Here is a 21,605-nt window from a genome sequence, read left to right as displayed (position 1 = left end):
CGGCCTTATTTCTTCTGTTTTCCTCATTGGGTGATTTCTATATTTGGATCCTCTATTTCTGAATTTTGTTTTGTTTGCCACTTAAATTCTATTTAAAACATTTTTTATATTTGTGTTCATTCACATTCAGAGACTCTTGTGTTCCTTTAATATTGTCCATCTCTTTGGTGAAGACTCTCTGCTTCTCTGTCTTCTTTCTCAGGTCTCACAGCTGCCTGTCTGCCCTGAGTCACCTCCCATAACTCATGGGTGTATTTTATGTTGTTGCTCCACGTCACTGAGACTCCTCTGCTTCTCTCTCCTGTCTTTATGAGCCAGAACTTCTGTTCTGCTACTGTTTTCCCTTTTTGTGCACAGCTGTTCCTGGGTTTCTGAGTATTGATGTCACCTCATTTCTGGGTGTACAGCTGGGGTGCTGTGGGTTAGTTTGTTTCTCTTCTAGTTTACCTTGGAGTGAGGTGGGCAGTGGGGAGTCTGGGGCAGAGTGTTGTCTCTGTTTGTTGAGAAGTGAACTCTGTCACCTCCACCTCCTCCCCTCTCTCTCACAGCAAGGTCCAACTGGTCATCAGTTGTCCTCACCTCCCGCCCAACTCCCTCTAGTCGTTCCTGCCACGCACGGATTGAGTCTCCTAGTGATGGAGCTGGGTCTAGTCCACAGGGTTCCACCTCTGGACTCAGTTGTCCTTGATATGAAGGGGGCACCTACATGGGCTGTGTGCCCATTGCACATTGTGGGCACAGGCATTGACCACAGGCAACGACCACCACAGCCACCAGCCCTGCTGTCCACTGAGGGACCCGGGTTGCAAATGCTGCAATTCTGCTTCAGCCGTTGCAAAGAAGTGCTGTGTTCACTGCTCCATCATCCTTTCCTGCTCTGGATCCATTATGAAGCCATCTGGGCTCCCCTGAAAACTCTAATCTCCTCACTCTGGTAGAGCGTGGAGATTTCCTTTCCTGTGCAGGTGACTGAGCTCACAGGGCCCCAGGCCGGGAGAGGAAACACTTATGTAATGTTGGTGAAAGGGAAACATAACATAACATAACATCTGTTATGGAAGCAGTATGGAAATTCCTCAAACTTTTAAGACTATGAATTCCTTGTGTTCCAACTGTCTCACTTCTGAGTATTTACCTGGAATATACGTACAAAAACACTAATTCCTAGATTTGTGTGCCACCCATGTCACTGCAATAGTATTTACTACAGTCAAGAGGCAGAAACAATCCAGGTGATGGACAACTGGACAAAAAGATGTGGTATATATATAGATAATGGATAATTATAAAGATGAGATCATGCATTTGCAACAACAGAAGGATAACAAAACAATTATCCTTACTGAAATAAGCAAGCAGAGGAAGTCAAATACCATATGATTAAAGTAATATGTGATAAAGAAAACAAATAGGGGCTTCTCTGGTGGCACAAGGGGTTAAGCACCACACTATGAAGCTGTCCGCAGACTCTGCAGCACGAGTTCAATTCCAGGCCAGCCAGGGAGCACCCCACATGGCGCAGCAGACCTCTCCTGTCTCTCTCTCTGCTCCCCTCAGCAGTGTATTTCAGTCAGTCTGCCTGTTCTGCTCCCCACTCTGTGTCTGGTGAATTCTCTCACCCCCCACACCTCTGGCCTATACCCCAGTTCTTGTATGCATAAATAAATAAATCTTTAAGGAAAAGTCTAAAAAGCAAAGAAAAAAATAAAGAGATCTGGTCAATAAAACAAAATATACTTTTGGACTGTATAAGAACAATCACTGACTACCAGAGATGAGGGAAAGGGAGGTAGTTAAATCACAAGTCAGAGGACAGCGGTATAATGAAAGATAAAGTTAAACATTTAGTAGTGAACTTTATGTCGCATATACTTATGTTGAATAAAAGTGATGCATATCTGAAATTTATATAATGTTGTTTTGCGAGGTTACTTCAATTAAAAAAATTAAAAGATAAACTCAAAGGAAGTGGAAAGAATTTAATGGGAGTGTCTCCTTTAATAAACAGCTTTGTATTAAAATTAAGATATGTTTCAAAGTAAATAATGAAGTATTTTGAATTATAAAATAAAATGTAAAATTACTGAATGAGAGAAGCTATAAGGAATAGGCACGCCCACTGCATGGTGCCTTTACACATAACTCACAAAAGATTACACAAGCTTCAACTGTCTTCTTATATTATTTTTTTTTAAATGATGGCCCTCAGTCTGTTTTCTGGTGTCTAATAGTGTGGGAATAATAAACCAATATTCAGATGGATGTTTTCAGATAGAAATGCCTAGAAACAGTTTTTATTATTTTAGGATGAGTTTCATGCACGTCCAGTTTTTAGGGTTTTCAGGATACATGGATGTTGAATCGAACTGAAACAATAAACCAGTTCAGTTAACGTGGCAGAATGTAAATACACACAAAATCAGCTGCCTTCCTACATGCAAACAATGAATTAGAAGAGAAAAAATTAATAAAATGATCCCCTTGACAATCACACCAAAAAAACAAAAGTTAAAAACCTAGTTAGGAAACTTAACAAAGGATGTAAAGGGCCTGTATGAAGAAAACTGTACGACTGTCAAAAGAGGAAAAAAGACACACAAAAATGGAAAGTGATCTCTTGCTCCCAGTTTGGAAGAATCAATGTGGTCACAATGAACATCCTGCCTAAGCACTACACAGAGTCAACACACTCACATGAAATTATCAATGTCTCCTTGATAAGATTAGGACAATAGCCCAGGGGCTGGGGCCTGGTTGCCATTACAACACTTGATCATTAAGCAGGTAAGAGCTATGGGTCAGCAGACTCTTGTCCCCCGGAGCCCTAGATGACATTCCTTACTCTCACCCTTTCCTTTTTACTTGTCAGTTTCCCAACATAACTGAATCTGTGTGATGATTCTAACAACACAAACGGCCAGGATCTCGCTCTTCAGCAGCATTCTGTTCAGGGAGGCTGCTCCACGACTCCTGTTTCTTTTTTAATCAGTGTGCTGTTGCCCACACAACAGTTGATCAGCCACCCAATGCTCTGGATGAGGACAAGACCTGAGAGGACAGTGATGCCTGGTGTCAGGGGTGAGGGGCGGCGGGGTGGGGGGGCTTTTGTGGGAGCTGCCCTGTGCTGGCAGCCCTGTGGCATGTAGCACTTCCCTGTGCAACTAAGGACACGTGCCTGGTCTTTGATGGGCAACGAGGTGCACGGGCTACAGAGTGAGTGTTGCTGTTACAAATATCTTCACTCTTTGGCCCTGCATATTTAGCTGGTTAGGAACACAAGTCGTTTCCTTCTGGAGTTTCAAACATAAGGCTGCTGCAGTCACATCACAGTAAAAAAGAAAAAAGAAATTCCCATTTGCTTTTGCAAAAGTGCCATGACAACAAGGAGTGTGGTGGCTAAAGTTTTATACAGAGGGCTCGGTTCTCTGCTTTATTAGTGAGGAATAGCACTATTGGACATATTGGGGGAGGTCAGTGCCCCACCACATTTGTGCTTTGATGAGCAAGGACATCAAGATGGGCTCCTCAGGCACAGACATTTTGAAATCTTGAACACAGAGTGAGAATAGGGTGCTCAGTGGTTACAGCTCTGGAAGATGGGGGAGTTCATGAAAAAGGAGTAACAAAAAATAGATTCACTTGACATCTAATCTAGTCTCTTGGGATCAGAGAATCATTAAGGAACTTTCCTTCTGTCCAGTCCAGTGTCCACAGGGAAATCATGACCTCAGAGCTGGAGCAGGAGAGTGAGGTGTGGCTAATGAGACCGCGTGGAGGGCGGTAAATACCCTGTCTCCCTCCGTCCCTCAGACTGTCCAACCCGGGACCGGAGAGGACATGATTCCTGTCTGTGGAGCCCGACCTCTGCCCAGGGACCAGCCCTTGGCGCCCTCCTGAGATCCTGTCTGTGACACAGCCCGGATCCATCCTCAAGCGTCCAGGAGGGACTCCGACGGCTACATGGAGAAGCCCCCCTCACAGCCCCCACCCAGGTGAGTCTCAGAGCCCAGCAGGCACTTGGGACAGATCCAGGGAAAATGCAAACTGACAAGTTCTGCCTCAGGTCACAGAGATCAAACCAGGCCCAGGGACAAGCGGTTCCCTTGTTCTCTTGCTTGACTGACTCGTCAATTTATAATTAATTTACTTAATTTGTGACTAAAAACTCTCCATGACACTCAACAATACAGAGATGGTGCTGACAATGAAGAGACAGGAAAGAAAATCTGTTTGGATGAGACTGAAAGGGGACTGGGAGGCTTAAATCGGTTCCAGCAACGTTAGGACAGAGCCAAGAAGGTCTGGAGTTGAGGCAGCAGGAAATAAAGTGTTTAATGTGAAGGGGGTGACCGTAGTGGACAGGGTGGTGAGCAGGGCATCTGTGTTGGAGAGATCCAGGGTACTGGGGGCGGATGACCTCACAGAGCAGCTGAGGAGAGGAACAGTGTGTAGTGTTCCCTCACAGCAGGTGCTCACAGAAGTCATCCTTTTTCTTTAATGTCAGTTGGGGGAGAGTAAAGAGTTTTACTTTACAACCCACCCCTCCAATATTGGCAAATCTGCATAGTTTTGCTTGTTAGTATTATGCTGCTTTCAGTTAAAATTGTGCTCATTCTGACAGTTTATTTACTTCCTAGGCCCTGAATTTTTATTTTGGTTGCGATTCAAATATTCAAATAGACCTGAAGTTTTTCAAAGTAAGTGCTTTGACCCAATTCTCCCATATACGCATAGATTGTTGGACAAAATGTTTGAAAGTTTTCAATTTTGTGTAGGCCAGAGTCGAACCTATCGTGTCACACTATGCATTTTAAACATCAGCCGTTTCTTGCATTCTTAGTAGTAATAACGTATTGTACACATTGTGTGCATATGTCACTTCTGTTTTTCCTCATTATTATCTCTCCTCAGCTCTGTGGTTTGATCTGTTGTTTTTTCATTGAGATTTAATTGACATGAAACAGTGTGTGAGCTGTAGAAAAACATACTATTTGATATATTAATATATTGCAGTATGATGACCACTGCAGCACTAGCTAACACCTCTATCAGTACACACAATTAATATTAATTTTTGTCACAAAACAATTAAGAAATCACTCTCGAAATTTGAAGGTAATAAGGAAGAACTGTCACAATGCAGTACATTTCCAGACCTTATTCATCCAGCATTCATCATTCAAGTTTGAATCCTGAAACAGCTTCTTCCAAATTCCCCACCCTGGTCTGCGTAACCAATTTAAGTCTGTGTTAGGACCTCACGCATTAGTGGTAGCAGGTATTTCTCATTCTTTCACTTCCATCACGCAGCAGAATGTTTTCAGGTGTCGTGTTGTTGCAAAGGCAGGGTGTCCTCCTTTCTCTTGACTGGATATTATTTAATATTTTATTATATAGAATGTGAGTAATAACACATTATTCTGTGTATTACACATTGTATGTTTTACACAATCCATGTACATTCATTATGACATTAAGTGTAAACATAAATATAGAGAGAGCACATCTGCATTTTATATCTATATGCACACTATTTTTTCATTCATCCACTGATTTACTCATAGGTTATTTCTCAATTATGGCTCAGTAAGCAAGGGGGTGCAGAGAGCTGTTCGACGTATGTTTTCATGCCTTTGTACATGTATGAACAGATCATGGGGGAGTCTATGTTTGCTATTTTGAGGCACCTTAATTTGCTTATCCACTGTAGCTGCAGTGGTGTATTAGCCTTCTGACAGCACCCCAGGGCTCTCTGTACCCCACTCCCACTGCTGACCTTTGGTCATCTCCCTGGGAGCTCTGTCAGCAGCTGTGAGGTGACAGCTCCTGGTTTGGATTTGCATTTCCCTAGTGAGTGATCCTGAGCACCCCCTCATGTGCTTGCTGACCATCTAGGTGTCTCCTCTGGAAAACACATATTTAGGCAATGACATATTAGGCAATGGTATGTATTTGCATAGGCAATGACTTCCTTGTGACATGAAAAAGCAGGAAGCCACACGTGGTGCTATGTAAACTGAAAGGCTTCTGCATACAAGAGAGACAAAGGGACAAAGGGGCAGACAATTTGTTCATAAAAACAGCCCCCACCCTCCCCTCTCCTGGATCACATTCTTCTGTATTCAAAGGACAATCCCAATCTATTCCTCAAGCATATGGAATCCATTGTTGTTTCTCTAGGGAGAAATGAGAGCTTTGGATCTGCAGTTTCCACTGCTTTGGAAAGAGTACGATTCCTATTTTCATTTTCAAGTCTTTGCCAATTTACTTTTTAGGGAACTAGTGGATGTGATTAAGTTCTTGTTATGACTATTCTTGCAAAGTCTTAGATTCTGCTCCATTGTGCTTAATGCATTCATGTTGACCCCGGTGTACATAACCAGGATTTATTTTTCCCATTATTCCATTTATTGTATGGATTACAATTTCTTGGCATAGTTTCTATACGATGAAATCACAAAAGTGAGCAAACTAGCTGCAGTCCCTGCTCAATTGGATGTTACATGATGACAGAGAGGGTTGAGCACAAGAAATAGCGCATGTGGGATATGATGGTCTCAGGAATAAACAACACGGAGGAAAGGGACAGACTGTTGGGGCACAAGCAGGATTTTATGGAATATTGTCTGGGGAGGCCACTGCTTGTTGGACAAGGAGCAAAACAAGGACCAGTTTATCTGTGTCAAAGAGAGATCAAAACCTAAAGCCCAAGGAAAGCAAATGATGTGATTCCACAAAAACAAAAAAACAGAGGAGGGACAATCTCACTCACTCTGTATCATGTACAGCGTGTGGTCACATAAGGGGGAACAGGTAGAAAACACTTAGATCAGGAATCCACTGTCAACCCCACCACAGGCGAGTGGTGTGACAGCGGGTCAGTCGGCCTGGGGGCCCTGGTGTCCAAGGTAACTGTTCTCCACCCAGACTGGCCCTTCAGTTGGGGCCTCACTCACATGGTCTCTCCCTCATTGGCAAGAACTGACTTTTAAATACTTCTCTCCTGTATGCGATGATGCCAGATTCTTCTTACTGTGGCCTAAAGTAATCCTGTTTTTTTCTCTGTGATGTAGCTTACCTACGACACACACATGTACACACGTACACACAACTGATGGAAGAGAACTGTAAATCAATGTCCCTCAATGTCCACGGTGTGTTCAGACAATGCACTCAGACATTTTCCTATGGGCTTTACTTGGTCTATTCTACTTCATTCAAGTAAATCCTGGCCTGACCCCCTAATGATGTGAGTCTCAGGACATGAAATTTCCTCTTCTGTGTTTTCCATAAGTATTTTAGCATTTCCCTGTTTGTCTTTCTGAACTTGTCATTATTTTGCAGTCCATATTCTTTAAATAGCTCATTAAATACATATTTATTTTCTACTATTCTCAACTAAACTAATATTAGGATGGGATGTCAAGTATACAGAATACGTTAATTTCTCACTTAATATCATGGCTAGATTCTTGGAAACTGCACCTTTAAGTGAAATGATATATACAAAACAAACTATTATAAGTTAGTTGATAACACAAGAATTAAACTTCCTATGGCAGATTTCTGGTCACAGACACATCACCAAACTTGTATATAAAGACCCTGACACTTCTAATACTAAACACTATTTGTAATCATTCATGTATATATTTACCTCCAAGTCAGCTCATTCCAGTCAGAGCTGAGGATACTGAGGCCTGCCAAGAGGCAGGCGGTGCAAAGGAACTGACCCTGACAGGAGCTGTTCGGATGAAGGGCAATGGGCTGCAGGTGGGAGTGCAGCCCGGTCCAGCCATTACAGAGAGCAGTGAGGATGCATCTCAAATCAATAAACATGGATTTGCTAATTGACCCAGTAATACCACTCCTAGGGATCTGTCCACAAAATTCAAAAAACTAATTGGAAAGAAACCTTGCACTCCCAAGTTTATTGCAGCACTGTACATTATAGCTGAAACATCCTAACACATGAGCAGATCAAGATGTAGCATATACACACAATGGAATACTACTCAGCAATCAAAAAGATAAACTGATGCCATTTTGACAACATGGATGGAGCTTGGTATCATAATGCTAACTGAAATAAGACACAAGAACATTAAATATCCAGTGGTGTGACTAATATGTGGAACATAAAACAACTAAATTAAAAGATTAAGGTTGTTGAAAACTAACCCTTGATGGCTGACTACAGAATGGAAACACCAAGGCAGGAGGCTGGGGGAAGGGAAGAACAGAGAGAGAAGGAAGCACAATGCTCTGGGGTGGTGGAACACAGGTGAGGTGGTGTGGGTGTCTATGGTTCCAATACCTGGCGGTGGTTCCCCAATACCACCTCAGTAAAAATTTTAACTGAATAAATAAGGATACAACAGCCAAGGTTCCTTGTTTTCAGGTAACCAGTGTCTTAAAATGCAGAGGAAATAGCAACTTACTTTACAACAATTATGGAGAGCTGATTCTTTCAAAAGTACACTATTTTTTTTTCCTTGTCCTCAGTGATTTCTAACTGTTAGCTCTGCCTCAATGCACAGGACAATATGCCCTAATTGTGGATCCGAAAGTATGTGTGTGGCTGAAATAAGGGAAATAACCCTTATTGCAGGTAAAGAGAAGATAAGGAGACATCAATCCCAAGTTGAAGCTGTCTTCTACAATCAAACATACAGAATCTAAATAAAATGTGACGGAAATAAATTATAGTTTAAGGAGGAATTACATTATGGATAATTTAAACATGTAATGCATAATAGTCACACTTAGGCGCAGCATAGGTAACACCGTCTACCCACTAGAAGATCAGCAAAGGTACAATGTCATGCACAGGAACTGCACAAGAGAGCAGGATTTTGGGGCCTCCTGCTAACTCTCTCATCTCACCCTCAATCTGGAGTCCCCCTCCCGTCACACCCCTACTTCTGTGCTCTGTAACGATGCCCGGAACGTTCCTGTAGTGACATCTTTTTCCGGCTATTTCCCCAAACCCAAATGATCATCTCATGGATATATGGTGGCCACATGACATGTCCTTCATAGATATTTCTCGCTGCCTTCAGATGTCTTTGTTCAAAGCCTTCTAAACAGAAGTGATTATACAAGTTTCCTCTAGATTGCGTCTCTTCATTGAACTGCATTATTTTACTTAACAATAATAATCACCATATGAAATATTATTTACTGAGATCACAGAGTGGGGAGGAGGACAGGCAGATCTACTCAATACACAGCTGTGGTCTCTAGTGCCTTGTGGGTCAGCAACCTGGTTGGAGATTGAACTCAGGCTGCCAGGGTGGTGCACAGAGTCTGAAACTCTAGGCCACCAGGGACGCACTAGTGGTAGAATTTTTCAGAGTCAGACACACTGCTTTTTCTCCATGATCCCAAAAATATTTGGAAAAGCAATTGATCAAATGTATTTAAAAGAAAATCACACTATATTTTCAAAGAAAATTTTGACTTGGAAAAATGTTTGTATTAGATGTAAGACTGGCTAATTATTTTCAGCATCAAGGGAAGGTGGGTCATTAATAGCATTGAAAATTTCAGGGAACAGGCACTAGCTCTATAACATGAAATTTATTAAGTAAACATGTTTTAAATAAAATCACCCCATTTAAACTCATTTCTTGATTGCTCTGCTGTGGTTAGGTTTACATCACTTCTGTCTCCATCCCCCAGGCTCACCAGCGACCTGGCGCCAGGAAACCAAACCCACCCCACAGCGTTCACCCTCCTGGGGCTCTCAGAAGAGGCCTCGCTGCAGCCCCTCCTCTTCTGGGCATTCTTGGCCATGTACTTGGTCACGGTCACTGGGAATCTCCTCATCATCCTGGCCATTGTCACGGACCCCCACCTGCACACACCCATGTACCTCTTCCTCGCCAACCTGTCCTTTGCCGACATCGGCTTCACCTCCACCACCATCCCCAAGATGCTCCTCAACATCCAGACACGGAACAAAGCCATAACCTATGTGGGCTGTCTCAGCCAGATGTTTTTCTTCATAATTTTTGTAGGCGTGGACACCTTCCTCTTGACAACCATGGCCTATGACCGGTTTGTGGCCATCTGCCATCCCCTGCACTACACGGTCATCATGAACCCCCAGTTCTGCGGCCTCCTGCTTCTTGCATCCTGGGTGTTAAGTCTTCTGCATGCTCTGTTACAAAGCTTAATGGTTTTGCGACTGTCCTTTTGCTCACAGCTGCAAATCCCTCACTTCTTCTGTGACCTGGACCAGGTGATCCAGCTTGCCTGTTCTGACACCTTCCTCAATGAGCTGGTGATATATTTAGCAGCAGGGATTTGGGGGCTTATTCCTCTCAGTGGCATCCTTTTCTCTTACTCTAAGATTGTGTCCTCTGTTTTGAAAATCTCCTCAGCGAGGGGCAGGTACAAAGCCTTCTCCACCTGCGGGTCTCACCTCTGCGTGGTCTCCCTGTTCTACGGGACGGGGCTCGGCGTGTACCTCAGCTCTGCCGCTAACCACGACTCCAGGGACAGTGCAATCGCCTCGGTGATGTACACGGTGGTCACCCCCATGCTGAACCCCTTCATCTACAGTCTCAGAAACAAGGACATAAAGCAGGCCCTGGTGAGGCTCTTCAGCTGCAGATCAACCTCAATGTGATGGGGCCGCTTCCTCAGATTGTCTGGTCGGGAGCAGCAGGGCTCACAGTCCATGGACTAAGTCAGGTTCTTGTCATCAGTCAGTCAGAGATAATCTGTGCTTTGTCTTATGTACACAGTTTAACATCAGTTTTTTTATATATTATAAATATTTTTTCTGTATTTCCTAAACTATTTATTTTTTTTGGTGGGACCCTCGCCAGTGGCTGGGGATCGAACTGGCTCTGCAGAGGCTGCGGGTAGCCGCACAACCCAGCGCTGAACCGCTGCTCCACCAGGGGAGGCCCTATCTCCTAAATTATTTTAACTGGTATGAATATTGGGAAGTATTCAAAAAAGAATCCGCATGACTTTTTCTTTACTGAAATGTTTAAAACAGGAAATTGGGTACTTACAAAATAAGGAAAAAATAAAAATAGGGACAAAATAAGCAATTTATGGATTATCTGCAGAAGAATCTTGTGCTATCACAGTATCCATGGGTGTCCAGGGCTAATACTCACTGTCCCTACTGCTGTCCTTTACTTCCTTCCTTTCGATGCTTTATTGTTGACCCATAATATTCCTGTTCATGTCATTTTGCTCAGGGTTTGTTTCATTTTTTTTTTTTTCTTGTAGAAGAACTCCCGTCAGTTTTTATGGTGAGGCAGGCAGACCTGTTGGGGATCAACTCCATTGGCTTCTCTGGGGAAGCTTTTATTCACATTCATAATTGAATAATTTTGCAGAATAGAGTATTCTTGGCGGGAGTCTTTGTGTTTAGGATTACGAGCACTTCCTTCCTCTCCTTTCCTGGAGGGTGACTGGGGAAAATCAGAGGAAAGCCTAACTTGGACGCCTTTGCAAATCCTCTTTCACTCAGGCCTCCTGTACATCTATTTTTTTCTGATTTTTTTTTTTTTTATGATTTAACAGTGGGGTGTCATGGTGTAGGTCATTTTCACTTTGAAAGTTGAGAGTTATCTATATTTCCAGGATATTTGTGCTCATTTCACTCTCGGTTTGGAAAATTCTCAGCTGTGGTTTTTTGAAAAGCGTCACTTCTCTCTTCTCTGTTCACCTTCTGGATTATCCACGTCTGTGGAGTCTGACATTTTTTGTAGCGTTTCCTTATTTTTCCTGTGTCTGAGTCTCATTTCTCTCTGTTTTCCTAATTGGGTCATGTATATACTGGGATCCTCCATTTCTGAAGTTATTTTATTGGCCAGTTTAATTCTATTTAACACACTTCCTATATTTGTGGTCATTCACATTCAGACGGTCTTTTCTGTTCTCTTAATCTTGTCCAGCTCTTTGGTGAAGACTCTCTGGTTCTTTGATCTTCGTTCTAAGGTCCTGCAGATGCCTCTCTGCATTTGAGTAGTCTTCCCATAACTCAGGGGTGTATTTACTGTTGTTGCATCCACGTCACTGACACTCCTCTGCTTCTCTCTCCTGTATTAATGAACCAGAACTTCTGTTCTGCTGCTTTTTTTCCCTCTTGTGCTCAGATGTTCCTTGATCTAAGTAATTATGTCACCTCATTTCTAGGTTTGTAGCTGAGGTGCTGTGGTGAGACTTCCTCTTCTAGTTTTCCTTGGCTTCAGGTGGAGGCAGTGGGGAATCTGGGTTTTAAGTATTGTCTCAGTTTGCTGATACGTGAACTCTGTCACCTCCACCTCCTCCCCTCTCTCTCACAGCAAGGTCCAATGGGTCTTCAGTTGTCCTCACCTGCCATAGACTGAGTCTCCTGTTGCCTGGAGAAGGGTGAGGACAATCTATAGAAACAGGTGGCCCTGATATGTAGGAGGCACCTACGTGGGCTGTGTGCCCATTGCACAGCTGCAGCCACAGGCAGTGACCACAGGCAATGACACCACAGCCACCAGCACTGCTGTCCACTGAGGGATCTGGGTTGCATATGCTTCAAGTCTGCTTGATATGTTTCAAAGAAGTGCTGTGTTCTCTGTCCCACTGTCCTGTCTCTGCTCTGGGTTCCATTATGAAGCCATCTGGGATCTGACTGAAAACTCTGATAGAAAACTCTGCTCGAAAACTAACACTGGTAGAGGGTGGAGGTTTCCTTTCCTGTCCTGGTCACTGAGCTCACAGGAGCCCAGGAAGAAGAGGAAACAATATACAGTATTGGTGGAATGTAAACTTGTGCATCTGTTATGGAAACCTGTATGGAAATTCCTCAAACATTAAAGAATGTAAGTTTCCTATGAAGAAAATATCTTATTTCTGAGTGTTTAGCTGGAAAATACACACAAAAAGCACTAATTCCAAGAGGTATTTTCCATCCATGTTCACTGCAATGGTATTTACAATAGGCAAGAGGTAGAAAAAACCCAAGTGTCCACCGACTGACAAATGTCCGGAAATATGCGGTATATGTAGATAGCGGAATACTATTGATATTTGGAAGAACAAAAGGGTAACAACAGAATGATCCTTTCTGAAACAGACCAAACAGAGAAAGTCAAATACCGTGTGATTTCACTCATATGTAATAAAGAAAACAAATAAACCGATCATGTCAATAAAACAAAATACGCTTTTGGAGTATATAAGAGCAATTAGTGGCTCATAGGAAGATGGGAGAAGGTAGGTGGTTCAATCAGAAATGAGGATGATGGTATAATGAAAGATAAATTTAAACTTTTAGTAGTGAACTTAATGGCACATATACATTAATAATAATCATGCATAACTAAAATTTATATAAAATTATAATGCAGGGTTACTTCACTGTAATAAATGGAAAGGTAACGTCACAGGAAATGGAAGGAATTTAATGGGAGTGTCTCCTTTAATAAATAGCTCTGTATTAAAATTAACTTCTGTTTCAAGGGAGAAAAAAATATATAAATTGGATTATAAATGAAAGAGGAGAAATCACAACAGACTCAGTAGAAATCGAGAGAATAATCAGAGATTACTATGAACACTCTTATGCAAACAAACTCAACAACCTAGAAGAGATGGACAAATTACCAGACGATATAATCATCCAAAGCTGAACAAAGATGCAACAGAACAACTAAACAGAGCAATTACGAGAAGCAAAATTGAGGAAGTAATGAAAGCCCTCCCCAAAAACAAAAGCCCGGGCCCAGACAGCTTCACAAATAAATTCTACCAAATGTTCAGCAATGAATTAGTGCCTATCCTACATAAAATCTTTCAAAATATTGAAAAAGAAGGAATACTACCAAATATATTCTATGAAGCCAACATTACACTAATACCAAAAACAAACAAAGACAGCACAAAAAAAGATCATTACAGGCCAATCTCCCTAATGAACACTGATGCAAAAATCCTCAACAAAATCCTTGCCAACAGAATCCAACAATGCATCAAAGGGACAGTACACCACGCTCAAAGTGGGATTCATCCCAGGGGCATAAGGATAGTTCAACACATGAAAATCAATTAGTGTAATCCAACACATCAACAAAAAAAAAATAAAAACTTTATGATCATATCAATAGATGCTAAGAAAGCATTTGACAAAGTCTAACAACTATTTATGATGAAGGCCCTTGAAATTCTTGGGATAGAAGGAACATCCCTTAACATGATAAAAGCCATATATGACAAACCCACCGCCAATATTATTCTCAATGGCGAAAAGCTGAAGGCCTTTCCCTTAAGATCAGGAACAAGACAAGGACGTCCTCTCTCACCACTACTCTTCAATATAATACTGGAGGTCCTAGTCAGGGCAATAAGACAAGAGAAAGACATACAAGGAATCCAGATAGGGAAAGAAGAAGTAAAACTATCACTATTTGAAGACTATATGATAATATACACAGAGAACCTTAAAAACTCCACAGAAAAACTATTCAAAATAATCAAGCAGTTCAGTAAATTAGCAGGATACAAATCAACATGCAAAAATCAGTAGCCTTCCTATACACAAAAACAATCAATCGGAAGAAGAAGAAATCAAGAAAACCATCCCTTTTATAATTGAAAGAAAAAAAAATCAAATACTTGATAATAAACCTAACAAAAGAGGTTAAAGACCTTTACAAAGAAAATTATAAAACACTGTTAAAAGAAATTGAGGTAGACACAAAGAAATGGAAAGAAATCCCCTACTCATGGATTGGAAGAATCAACATTATTAAAATGGTCATCCTCCCTAAAGAAATATGCAGATTCAATGCTATTTCAATAAAAATCTCAATGACATTCTTCAAAGAAATAGAACAAATACTGGGCCTCCCACTGGTGGCACAGGCGGTTGAGCGCCGTGCTGTGAAGCTTTCCGCAGCCTCTGCAGCGCCAGTTCTACCCTGGCCAGCCAGCGAGGGTCCCACATGGTACAGCAGACCTCTCCTGTCTCGACTGCTGCTCCCCTCAGCAGTGTATTTCATAAGTCTGCCTGTTCTGTTCCCCACTCTGTCTCTGGTGAATCCACTTATCCTTCTGTGAATCTGGTCTGTACCCAAGTTCTTGTATAAAAATAAAAATAAAAAAATTTAAAAAAACAGAGCAAATACTGATAAAATTCATATGGAACCACAAAAAACTATGAATAGCCAAAGCCCCACTGATGAAAACAAAGGAGAAAGGTGGTATCACACTTTCAAACTGCAAGCTATACTACAAAGCCATAATAATTAAAAGTTTGCTATTGGAACAAAAACAGACGCACACACCAATGAACCAAACAGAGAGCCCAGAAATAAAGCCCCAATTATATGAACAACCAATCTTTGACAAAGGAGCAAAGGATATGCAATGGATATGCAATAAATGGTGCTGGGAAAACTGCACTTCCACATGCAAAAAAATGTAACTAGACCACTACCTCTCACCGTGCACAAAAATCAACTCAAAATGGATAAAAGAACTGGACATAAGACCCAAAATCATAAAATATATAAAGGAAATACAGGGAAAACACACAAGACATACATCCCATTATACACGCCCTTAACATCCTTTGTTAAGTTTGCTAACTAGCTATTGGCTTGCTTTCTGTGGACTGTGGTCCAAATTTTATTTAAAAAAATGAAAATATTACCTTAAAAATTAACTAATGTTTCAAAGTGAATAATGAAGCTATTTTGCATTATAAAATGAAATGTTAAATTACTGAATTACAGGACTCGTAAAAAATTAGGCACACATATTGCATGGGTCCCTTTATACATAATACACAAAACATGATACAAGCTTCAACTGCTTTCTTATATTATTTTTAAAAAAGATGCCCCTGAATCTGTTTTCTTGTGTTTATTAGTGTGGGAATAATAAACCAATATTCAGCTGGGTGTTTTGAAAATTAAATGCATAGACATAGTTTTTATTATTTTAGGATGAGTTCCATTTATGTCCAATTTTTAGGCTTTTCAGCATACATGGATGTTGGATCTAACTAAAACAAAAAACAGTTCAGTTAAAGTGGCAGGATATAAACAAACAAAATCAGCTGTTTTCCTATATATAAACAATGAGTTAGAAGAAGGAAAATTAGGGACCTCCTTGGTGGCGCAAGGGTTAGTTAAGACTCAACCTATGCAGCTATCTGCAGCCTCTGCAGCATGAGTTCAATCCCCAGCTGGCCAAGGAGCAACCCACATGGTGCGGCAGACCTCTCCTGCCTTGCCCACTGCTCCCCTCAGCAGTGTATTTTGGTCAATCTGTCTGTTCTGCTCCCCACTCTATCTCTGGTGAATCCTCTCACCCCCTCCCCCACCCTTCTGGCCTGTACCCCAGCTCTTGTATGCATCAATAAATAAATCTTTTCTTAAAAAAAAGTAGAAGAAAAATTAGGCATAGATCCCATTTATAATCACACCAAAATAAATAAAAGTTAAATATCTAGTTAGTAAACTTAACAAAGGATGTGAAGGGCCTGTATAATGAAAATTATAAGACTCTGTTAAAGTAAACAGAATAAGAAACAAAGAAATGGTAACTAATTTCTTGCTCATGGATTGGAAAAATCAGTGTGGTCACAATGAACATCCTACACAAAGCATTATCTAGAGTCAGTGCAATCACATGAAATTATCAATGACACACTTTAAGAAATAAAACGTACATTACTGATTTTCATAAGGAACCACAAAAGACCCCACAGAGCAAACCAAATCTGACAATAAAAGGAAAAAAGTTATAATTACAACACCAGACTTCAAACTACACTATAAAGCTATAATTATTTTAATAACACTGGATAATTATAATGGTACGGGACGATGACACAGAGACCAATGGATAGAATCAAGACCCCAGAAATCATCAGACACATAGGAACAGTTAATCTACAAAATGGGAGCCGAGAACACACACCGGAGCAAGAAGCCTCTTCAGTAAATAGTATTGGGAAGACTGGACACGCATGCAAAAGGATGAAGTTACATGACTCTCTCTCAAAACGCACAAAAATGAACTGAAAATGAAAAAAAGACTGTGGTAAGACCGAAAACCATAACACAAATAGAGGAGAACTCTGCAACATAAATTTCAGATGTGTTCGTGGAATCATCCCCGGCAGCAAGGGGAACAAAGGAGAACATAAATAATTGGGACTATAGCAACCCGAATGCTCTGTACAGCCAAGAAAACAGCACTACAGCATCAAGACACCTGCTGAAGGGGAGGGTGTATCTGAACAGCATAATCTGAAAAATAAAGACATAGGACGAACCTGGGCTGTTGAGGTCCTTCCTCCCCTGTTCCACAACAATAGACACAGACGAGTCCAGTTCACTGTGAGGCGCACAGCTGGCTGGGAGACATCTGTACGGAGCGGGAGGCTGTCAGGCCAAGCCCCGTGTGCCCCTGGATTGTCTGATGTAACATCCAGTTATTTCCCAGAACGTGCCTAACTGGCAAGGAGACCTGCTGGGGTGTCAAAACATCCTACTGTATTGTGTGGCAACAAAGTGGACACTGAGGACAAGAAAGTCAAGGTAAGTCTATTGTCTTCCAAGGAGATTTTCAGTAGTGAGGCGAGTCGTACAGGTCACCACAAGCCCTTCCTCTGGCTGCTACAAGAGCAATGGGCAACCCTCCCTTGGAGTTTGTTGTGGTGCCTGCTCCTGCCTCCCTGGGACTGTCATGGGCCCTGCTTTGGCAGTGAAGTCTGGGCACGATTCAGAGGTTGCTCAGTCAACTGCTGCTCGGATGACGTGGTGACCTGTGAGGATGGGACACACAGTGTCAGGAGTGGACTGTTGTGGGCAGCACCTCACGCTGGAAGCAGGGAAGCATGTTAGCAGCTCCCTGTGCTCTAAGCAGGACACGTGCTTAGTCTTGGGGGTCAGAGGAGGCGCACGGGCTTCAGAGTGAGTGCGGCAGTTGCCAAAATCTTCACTCTTGGGACCTGCACATTTAGCTGGTTAGGAACACAGGCGTTTCCTTCTGGAGAGTCAACATAAGGCTGCTGCAGTCACATCACAATAAAAATAAAGAAGAAATTTCTATTTGCTTTTGCAAAAGTGCCATGACAACAAGGAGTGTGGAGTCTAAGGTTTTATATAGAGGGCTTGGTTCTCAGCTTTACAAGAGAGGAACAGCACTACTGCACATATGATGAGGGGGTCTGTGTACCCAACACATCTGTGCTGTGAAGTTGGGATCCTCAGCACAGATTTTTAATTTTTTTTTATTTTATCTATTTTTTACATCATTTTTCCTTTTTTGCACAATGTGTGCATTTTCATCTTGATTATATTCCCCATGCAATTCCCAGCACATTTTGAAAATATGAACACGGAATTAGAACAACGTGCTGAGTGGTTACAACATCAAGGACGGAGAGTAACAAAATTGGATGCACTTGACATCTATTCTAGTCTCTTGGGATCAGAGAATCATTAACAAACTTTCCTTTTGCCAAATCTAGTGTCCACAGGGAAATCATGAGCTCAGAGCTTGGAGCAGGAGAGTGAGGTGTGGCTAATGAGACCGTGTGGAGGGCGGTAAATACCCTCTCTCCCTCGGTTCCTCAGACTGTGCAACGCGGGACCGGAGAGGACATGATTCCTGTCTGTGGAGCCCGACCTCTGCCCAGGGACCAGCCCTTGGCGCCCTCCTGAGATCCTGTCTGTGACAGAAACCAGATCCATCCTCAAGCATCCAGGAGGGTCTCAGACGGCTACATGGAGAAGCCCCCCTCACAGCCCCCACCCAGGTGAGTCTCAGAGCCCAGCAGGCTCTTGTGACAGATCCAGGGAAAATGCAAACTGAGAAGTTCTGCCTCAGGTCACAGAGACCAAAACAAGCACAGGGACAAGAGGTTCCCTTGTTCTCTTGCTTGACTGACTCACCATTTTATAATTAATTTACTTATTTTTTGATCAAAACTGTCCACTACACTCAACACTACAGAGATGGTGCTGAGAGTAAAGAGTAAGAAAGGAAAATCTGTTAGGATGAGACTGAAGGGGGAGTGGGAGGCTTAACGTGGTTCCAGCAAAGTTAGGACAGAGCCAGGAAGGTGTGGAGTTGAGGCAGCAGGAAATAAAGTATTAAATGTGAAGGGGATGACGGGAGTGACGGGGTGATGAGCAGGGCATCCATGTTGGAGAGATCCAGAGTAATGGGGGCGGATGACCTCACAGGGCAGCTGAGGAGAGGAACAGTGTGTAGTGTCCCTCACAGCAGGTGCTCACAGAAGTCATCCTTTTTCTTGAATGTCTGCTGGGGGAGACTGAAGAGTTTTACTTTGCAACCACTCTAGCACTGGCAAATCCCATAGCTTTGCTTGTTAGAATTTTGCTTCTTTCAATTACAAATTGTTCTCCTTCTTACAGTTTATTTACTTACAGCCTGAGCTTTTATCTGCTTTTCTTTCAAATATTGAATAGAGTGGGAGCTTTTCACAATAAATACTTGGCAGTTAATTCTCCCATATATGCAGAGATTGCTGTACAGAATGTTTGAAAGTTTTCAATTTGTGTTTGGGCCTCAGTCGATCCTTTGTGTCCCATGATGTGTGTTAAACACAGGCTGTTCTTGCAGTCTTAGTAGTACTCAGCTCTCATACACATTGTGTTCATGTCACATCTGTGTTTCCTCATTACTATGTCTCTTCACATGTGTGATGTGATCTGCTGTATTTTCATTGATATTTAGTTGACATGAAACAGTGTGAAAGTTGGAGACAGACATGTTGAGTGGATATATTAATCTACTGCAATATGATGACCACTGCAGCACTAGCTGACACCTCCTCAGTACACACAATTAATATCTATTTTTGTCAGAAAACATTTAAGAAATAATCTCTTCACAACTGGGAAGGCTGCAGGAAAGCACTGCTGACTGTCACATGCAGTGGATTTGCAGAACCTTGTTCATTCAGCAGCTTCCAATGTGTGTCCTGAAACAACTTTTTACAACTGTCCCACCCCGGTCCCTGTCACCAATTTAAGTCTGTTTCAGGAGCGCACCCAGAAGTGATAGCAGTATCTGTAGTTCCTCGACTTCTATCACGTAGCAGAATGTTCTTAGGTGCCTGTGTGGTGCCTTCTTTCTCTTGACTGGATATCATGTGATATTTTACTATATAGAATGTGTATTGTAACAACACCATGTCCTGTGTGTGTATTATTCATTACACGTTTACATAACCCATGTATATTCATTTGGACATTAAGAGCAATTGTATAACATATAATACAGCGCATATATATTTTATATCTACATATGTACACATTATTTTCTTTATTTGTCCATGATGTACTTACAGGTTATTTCTTTATTTCGCTCACTAAGCAAGGGGGTGCAGATAGCTTTTCAATGTCCTGTGTTCATTTCCTTTGTACATGTATGAACACATCATGGGGGAGTCTAACTTTGCTATTTTGAGCACTTCTGTTCTCTTACCCACTGTGCCTGAAGCGGTGTATGAGCCCATCAGCAGCATCCCAGGGTTCTCTGCGCCCCACTCCCAGTGCTGACCTCTGGTCATCTCCATGGGAGCTCTGTCAGAAGCTGTGGGGTGACAGCTCCTGGTTCGGAGTTGCATTTCCCTGGTGAGTGATCCTGAGCACCCCCTCAGGTGCTTGCTGACCATCTAGGTGTCTCCCCTGGAAAACACCTATTTAGGAGCTCTCTGGTATTTGCATAGGCAATGACTTCCTTGTGACATGAAAAAGCAGGAAGCCACAGGTGGTGCTACATAAACTGAAAAGCTTCTGCATACAAGAGAGACAAAGGGAAGATGGGCAGCCAATTTGTTCATAAAAACAGCCCCCACCTTCTCATATCCTGGATCACATTCTTCTGTATTCAAAGGACAATCTAGCTAGATTCCTCAAGCATATGGAATGCATTGTTGATTCTCTAGGAAAAATGAGAGCTTTGGATCTGCATTTTACACTGCTTTGCAAAGAGTGTGATTTCCTATTTTCATTTTCAAGTCTTTGCCAATTTACTTTTTAGAGAACCAGTGGATGCGATTAAGTTCTTGTTAGAACTATTCTTCCAAAGTCTTAGATTCTCATCCATTGTGCTTAATACATTCATGTTGATCCCATTATATTTAACCAGGCTCTATTTTTCCCACTATTCCATTTATTGTATGGATTACAATTCCTTGACATAGTTTCTATATGATGAAGTCACAAAAGTGAGCAAACTAGCTACAGTCCCTGCTCATGTGGATGTTACGTTATGCTAGAGAGGGTTGAGCACAAGGAAACAGCAAATGTGGGATATGATGGTCTCAGGAATAAACAACACGGAGGAAAGGGACAGACTGTTGGGGCACAAGCAGGATTTTATGGAATATTGTCTGGGGAGGCCACTGCTTGTTGGACCAGGAGCAAAACAAGGACCAGTTTATCTGTGTCAAAGAGAGATCAAAACCTAAAGCTCAAGGAAAACATAGAATCAATTTCACAAAAACAAAAACCAGAGGATGGACAATCTCACTCACTCTGCATCATGTCACAGTGTGTGGTCACATAAGGGGGAACAGGTACAAAAACAACATTCAGATCAGGATCCCACTG

The 21,605-nt window shown here is 42.0% G+C and overlaps 1 protein-coding gene across 1 annotated transcript; it reads left to right on the top strand.

Annotated features, from left to right (window-relative positions):
- Positions 1-7,015: 7,015 nt before the first annotated feature.
- LOC311180634 (olfactory receptor 7A10-like) lies at positions 7,016-10,636 on the top strand (the record flags this gene model as incomplete). Its single annotated transcript, XM_084248551.1, has 2 exons — positions 7,016-7,044; positions 9,685-10,636. 2 exons carry the CDS (start codon positions 7,016-7,018, stop codon positions 10,634-10,636), a joined length of 981 nt encoding a protein of 326 aa, XP_084104677.1.
- Between the last annotated feature and the right edge of the window lie 10,969 nt (positions 10,637-21,605).

Source organism: Talpa europaea (genome assembly GCF_964194135.1).
Source record: "Talpa europaea genome assembly, chromosome: 12".
Lineage (NCBI taxonomy): Eukaryota > Metazoa > Chordata > Mammalia > Eulipotyphla > Talpidae > Talpa > Talpa europaea.
Note: the sequence above shows the minus strand (reverse complement) of the source record. Positions and strands in the feature narration are given on the sequence as shown.